We start from the raw sequence: 6000 nt of genomic DNA on the forward strand, positions 1-6000 counted from the left end.
TATAGTTGGGCAAGATTTACCTGGTCTGCTATTTGAGTTCTAATCCACATTTGGAATCATGCTTATGGAAAATAAGTAGGGTTGTTTAAATGAAAAAGAGGTTCTGTTGCCAGATGGTATTTGGGAGTTGACATGAGAGTCCATGCCTGACAACTGTGCATCACTTTTGCAGGGTTTCCGGGAGAGAAGGGTGAGAAGGGCAGTCAAGGAGTGGGCATTCAGGGCTCCAGAGGCCCCCAGGGGCCACCAGGTAAGGGCTGTGTCCAGACAATGCAATAGACTGGGATGGTCACTCACTCACACAGGGGAGGTCACTCAAGGATGATTTTTAGGCCATTTCAGGGGTTTCAAAAGATATTGTAAGTTGATCCAGAGCAATGCATTTTAAACCCATGCTTTTAGACTTTAAAGCTGGGATTTGGGTACTTTTTTGTTTTCTGGGGGGAGGAGTCTGGAAAACATTCACAAGAATAGAAATGAAGAGAGATGGAATCCCGCCTGTTTTTGATTTAGTAGTTTCAGAATCTTGACTTGAATATCAAACAGTTATTTAGACAGAATTTAAAAAAAACAATAGGAAATTGTATTGAGCCTGTGCTGGTGCTCTGGTATTGATCACACAAAATGCCAATGATGGGCATGGTGGTTGATTGTGGTTTAATCAATACCTCTTGATGCTTAAATTATTCTGAGAGAAACATTGTTGCAGTGCACCTTGGGAAAATTGGGGCAGGAGGTGAATGCCTCATAGGAAATTAAGGATGATGCTTTGAGGCGCTAGATATTCCGACGAGCAGTTTCATATCAGAAAAAAAGTCATTTTCATATTCATGCTGCCCAGAGATGGTACACTTAGACTGGCTGTAGTGAGTGGAATATTGAGACGGGGAGTGCCGTGCACTAGAGGCAGTGAAAGCTACAGTAATTGTGAGCTTAGTGGTTCTGCCGTCGTGCATTGAATATTTAGCAGTGAGCGTTGTGTGGATTAAAAAAAAGATCAACTTTAGCTATCCTAAGATTGGCACAAACTGTATTAATGCATGGGATTCTGAATGCAGAAAGGATTTCCTATTGTACGCTGTCAGTGGAGCAGTAAAGCTGCTGTAATAGCACAGGTGCACAGGATTTAAACAGACAGCAGTGGAGCTGTGCTCACTGAGGCCCATAAGCCAGATCCAGGAGCTCGTAGCATGGGTATTGGTCCTGCTAACTTCCTCTGCCCCCTCAGGACCTCCAGGGGAAGGGCGGACAGGAAGCCAGGGGCCGCCCGGCAGACCGGGCAACCAGGGCACGCCGGGGCGGCCAGGCGTCCCCGGCTCCACAGGTGCCGCCGGGCCCCCGGGGTACTGCGACCAGAGCTCCTGCTTGGGCTATAACGTCGGAGGTGATTATGTCCCTTTTGACCCCAGCACACCCCGTTGATTCCCTCACCATTACCTGGCCAGGAAGAACACATGCCTTTCTCATTATCGTTCTCGGAGTCTCTGCGTACGGTAGCCTGGAACGAGATTCAATCAAAACCTTTACCCTGCCCCAACCTCCATTTTTTTCCCTCTCATACATTTCAGAGGAGGAAAAATGGCAAGGCACAAGCACAATGCAAAACACAACTCCAATGGTTTGTGTTTTTGTATTAGAGGGCTGGGCAAAGCTTTGATTTAATATGGCCGCTAGTGTCTTTGAATCCTGTCCTTTCTAGTGATTCAAAAACTCAAGCGGCGAAGCGTGTCATTCTTCACACACAAATACAATTGCTGTATTTCAAGGTGCAAAGCTGACACAGAATTTAAACAATCTATGGGTGGAACACAAGCACTTATTGCCATGGGCAATATTAAGCAAATGTGGCTTAAGTTATTTCTGGCATTTTTTAAAATATATAAACAAATGAACTGTCTGGCCTGGCCTGGACTTTCCATATTGTAAAATGGTTCATTCTCAGAGACTGTCTAGCTCTAAAAAATTATTGTAATGGTTCACATAAAGTTATTTCACTGCTATCTGATTTTTATGACGAGGCGTACTGTATGCTCCCCTGAGAGTTTTACGTGTAGTTCACCATAAAGTCCAAGAATGAGAAAGACAATGTTTCCACTCATCTTTGCCAAAACCTACAAGTCCGGGGGCTTCTGCTAAGACTCTCCAAAATCATACCAAAGACAGTTTAAGATATGCATCTACTTAGTGAATTGATCTTTGGACCGTCGGCTTAACTTCATACATATTTCTCCTCTTTCGTCCGTGCTCCTTGAAATACAGTCATGAAAGGGATACAGAATTCAGTGTCAGGTGCAGTGTCTCGGCTCACTGTAACAATGATTGTAAACGAGTCAAACTGTTGATATGTATTTTACTGTAGAATGGTGATTAATTTACCAGCACTTCTTCATAACTGGGCATATACATAAAAATAAAGCACACAGAATTGAATATTCAACCAAGCTGTTGTATAAATTATATATATATATATATATATATATATATATATATATATATTCACCCAACCATATGGGTATGTATTTTACATATCCCAAAATTAAATTCAGGTCATCCTCAAAACATCTGTGGATGATTTCCATTTTTTCAAAACAACTATTTAGCCATGCACATCAGTGAAAGTATTAATTTGAGGCAGAATCTCAAGTCATTAGCTAATGTCAGGAGGCTGAAACAGCCTAACTTACAATGCAGACTGCATTCTGTATCCCTTAAAGTTATTTACACTGACATTTGTGTGTACATGTTGTACTATAGCATGATGGGAATTAGTGTGAATGTTCCTTTAACTTATGTAAGTACATTGTGTTCTGTTAGAGTGCCAAGGTGTTAGCACTGTATTTATTTGCTTCTCTTCTGTGGGGAAAGGGCAATGAAGATTAAATGTAATGGTGGAAAGGTTAGCTGGAGAAGAAGCACTGCATGCTAGTTTCTTTGGAAACTATTACTGCAGACACATCTCAGTGTTATTTTGTCTGCATACTGACATGTGGTATGTGTCTCTCTTTGTCTTTCTGTCTTGACCCCTATCCTTGTCACTGGTTTTTTGGGAAGGCCAACAAGAGTATGAGAATGACTACTGAGCAGTCCTCCCCGAGTACAGACTGTACTCTCTCCACAAACACGAAAAGCAGACTATGGCTGAGGATTTGGGCGAGGAACATTTATTAGCCTTAGCTGCTCCCCCCCCCCTCCCTCCACCTTCAATTGTCAATCACCACCACCACAGAACAAGCGCTTCCTTGCTTTCCAAGAAACACCTTGCCTGACACCTTCCCGTTTGCTTCCTTGCAATGCTCCGTAAAATGCTGGGCAGCTCCGAGCCAATGCTAATGGCAGTGCAGCCCCAGTTTAAACACCATCCACTCCCAGATCACCTAAGCCACACACCAGGCTTTATGCTTGCAATCGACTTGTCACATCTGGTGTTTGGCTTCAACTGCATAGGCCCAGATGAAGCTCTGCTGGTGTGTTTGGTTTCTTGTTCAGTCTCCTCCAAACTAAAAGGTGGTTCATTCATCCCTATAGAGAAATTCACCACGCTCCTCTAATTCATGGCTGCTCTGATGTTGTCAATAATCTTGTGCCTTTGTGTTTGCTCCTTCCTGTTTGACATGCTAACCCAATGAATAAACTTGGCGGTGGTGGTATTGAGGTGGAAATGGTGACCCAACTGACCAAGATGTTCCCATAGTACAATTGCCTCCCAACTCCTACCAAACCTATGACCCTGCTGGCAATTATGAGGAAGAGGAGGATGAAGAAGAAGACCCAGCCCGGTACGGTGGGTATGGGGCGTACCCCTCCCAGTACTATCAGCCCAACTACCCTGCACAGCCCGGCCCCCCCCACTCTGAGGACACCATCGTGAGGTCACCGGGAATGCACCGCTTTGCCAGGAGCCCGCCAGAAAAGAAAGGCTCCACCTCCGCAGAGTAGGCGAACAGTGGAGGGGGAGGAGCCAGGAACGTCCCAGATGCACGCCTGGAGCCCTTCAGCACACCCATAGCACAGCGCATCAATGCCACCATTGAAAAAGAAGAGAAAGGGGGCTATCAGTTCATACACAGTGATTCCAGATGTACGAGGAAGATCCGAAAGTGCCTGATATATATACTGTATGGTATTTGTTTTGTTTAGTTTTTTTTTTGGGGGGGGGGGGGGGGGCGATTACACTAGCATACTCAATGACTTTATTTTCATTAAGTTGCATGTCACCTCAAAGGACGGGCAGGAGTACAGAGAGAGATTAAAAGGGTTGTGTGTTTTTGTTTGCATGCAGCGGGCATCTTGTAATCTACTTACACCGTGACAAATAGCATCTGTACAGTTTACCTAATTGTTTTTTCAGCATAATAGCGTTTCCATCTCAGAGCTCTCGTGGCCTAATTTCCCCTCATCAACCCAGTGTGTTTCTGCCTATGATTTCCAGTATTTCCATTGCCTTTTCTAGTTTATTTATTGAAATTAAATGTCCTCCATTGTGAGGTTCTGTATTTCTTGCACTCATATATCGTCCCCCTTTATTGGATCTCTGATGGTACCTAAATTTGAAGCTGCATCTTTTAGAAATTACCCGAATTGTCCTTCATCTACGTGTAATAATTATTTCATAATGCGGGATGTCTCTGTGCGTTTTTATAGAGTCGCATTAGTCATTGTCCTTGTGGAAAACTACACAATGTGAGGTTAAGGGGGGAAAAGGATTCTTGTTGACTTTTTTGGATTTTTGTTACATGAGCATAGGTGTTGTGCTAGCTTTCGTCTCAAGGATGCAGAGAAGGTGCTAGAATGTGTAATGTACGAACTAGATGAATCTGTGAAATGATTATTTTCCTGCCCTCACATTTCTCGTTATGCAATGTGGGGCCTGTTCGCTGTGGAGGTGTGTTGAATAGTTAGGCCTGTGGTCTAATTTCCCCTTCAGAGAGACCCAAGCAGAATGTAGAACAGGTGCGAGTGGAAAGTCTCATCTCAGAACCTCTGAATTTAGGAAGTAATTTATTTTTACTTTATTATTTGTTTTGTAACCAATAAAACTGAAGTACAACCACAAACGATAACTTGCCACCTTATTTACTGCCTGCTGTACCTTTTCTTTTGATGCAGTTTTCTCTTTTCCCCCACTACGTCAGTTTGAATTTTCTTGAAGAAAGAATTCATTTCTTACTTTTCAAGAAAAGGCGAAATCTCTTGCAGGGCGGGGTCAAAAGGTTGTGTTTGTGTTGGAACCATGACAGGTAATCACACAAGCCATGTTGACAAGACACAACGAGATGCCAAAGTAAGCGACAAAGCCTTTGAACCACACCTTTTCCCATTGAGATCTGAATACAGCGTAGGCCAAGCACTGCATAACATTTTGCAGCCCTCTGAGGATACAGGACCAGACTTCATTTCACATTAACTTCTGTGGGTGGGAGGCATTCCAGTCAATGGGCAGCCAGGTCAGTTGAGAGAAAATTATCTATGACAGACTCCTGTAAAGTTAGAACATCTGTGATAGATTATAACACTAGGCCCTCACCCCTGTCTGCGTAGTGCATCTGTCTCTACGCACTGGTGTGACCATGGATACTGGCAGTGACTATAAAAACTAGCCAGCCTCCAGCTTCGTAGACCAGTGACTTGAGGTTCATATCTGCCTTTTGGAAAACATTTTTTTAAAGGATAGACTAATTTTAAAAAGCTAAACTGGCATTAAAAGGTCTCACAGAAGCATCTGAAGTCGATTAAGGCCACACGAGGGGCTGAATTACAGCAGAATCAGACTTCTGAAGAGACTGCAAAAATTGTCTGTGGCCAGAGGAGACGGCCAAAAAAAAAAAGAAAGTATTTTAACATAGGGAAACCAAACCAAGCCACTGTCTACTCTCTTCGGTAATTTGGACACACGTTAAACTGCAATTGCCGTTTAGTGAGTTAATTTGGCATAATCAGGGTAGGTCATATTCAGTGTTTTCAAGACAGTCTGGCCCAATAAAGACTAGAAAAGAGCAGAGG

General features: G+C 43.4%; 1 protein-coding gene across 3 annotated transcripts in view; it reads left to right on the forward strand.

Annotated features, from left to right (window-relative positions):
- The window catches only part of col14a1a (collagen, type XIV, alpha 1a), a 112414-nt gene extending 107360 nt beyond the window's left edge, over window positions 1-5054 (forward strand). For 2 of the 3 annotated variants that reach the window (XM_064338372.1, XM_064338356.1), the window contains 3 exons: window positions 173-250; window positions 1229-1384; window positions 3692-5054. In XM_064338372.1, the coding sequence (XP_064194442.1) occupies window positions 173-250; window positions 1229-1384; window positions 3692-3936 (479 nt within the window). In that variant the 3' untranslated portion in view covers window positions 3937-5054. Of the gene's footprint in view, window positions 1-172; window positions 251-1228; window positions 1385-3051 lie in introns of all 3 variants that reach the window. The other variant, XM_064338364.1, reaches the window with a different exon arrangement.
- The last annotated feature ends 946 nt before the right edge of the window (window positions 5055-6000 follow it).

The sequence above is a fragment of the Anguilla rostrata genome, chromosome 1 (genome assembly GCF_018555375.3).
Source record: "Anguilla rostrata isolate EN2019 chromosome 1, ASM1855537v3, whole genome shotgun sequence".
Taxonomy (NCBI): Eukaryota; Metazoa; Chordata; class Actinopteri; order Anguilliformes; family Anguillidae; genus Anguilla; species Anguilla rostrata.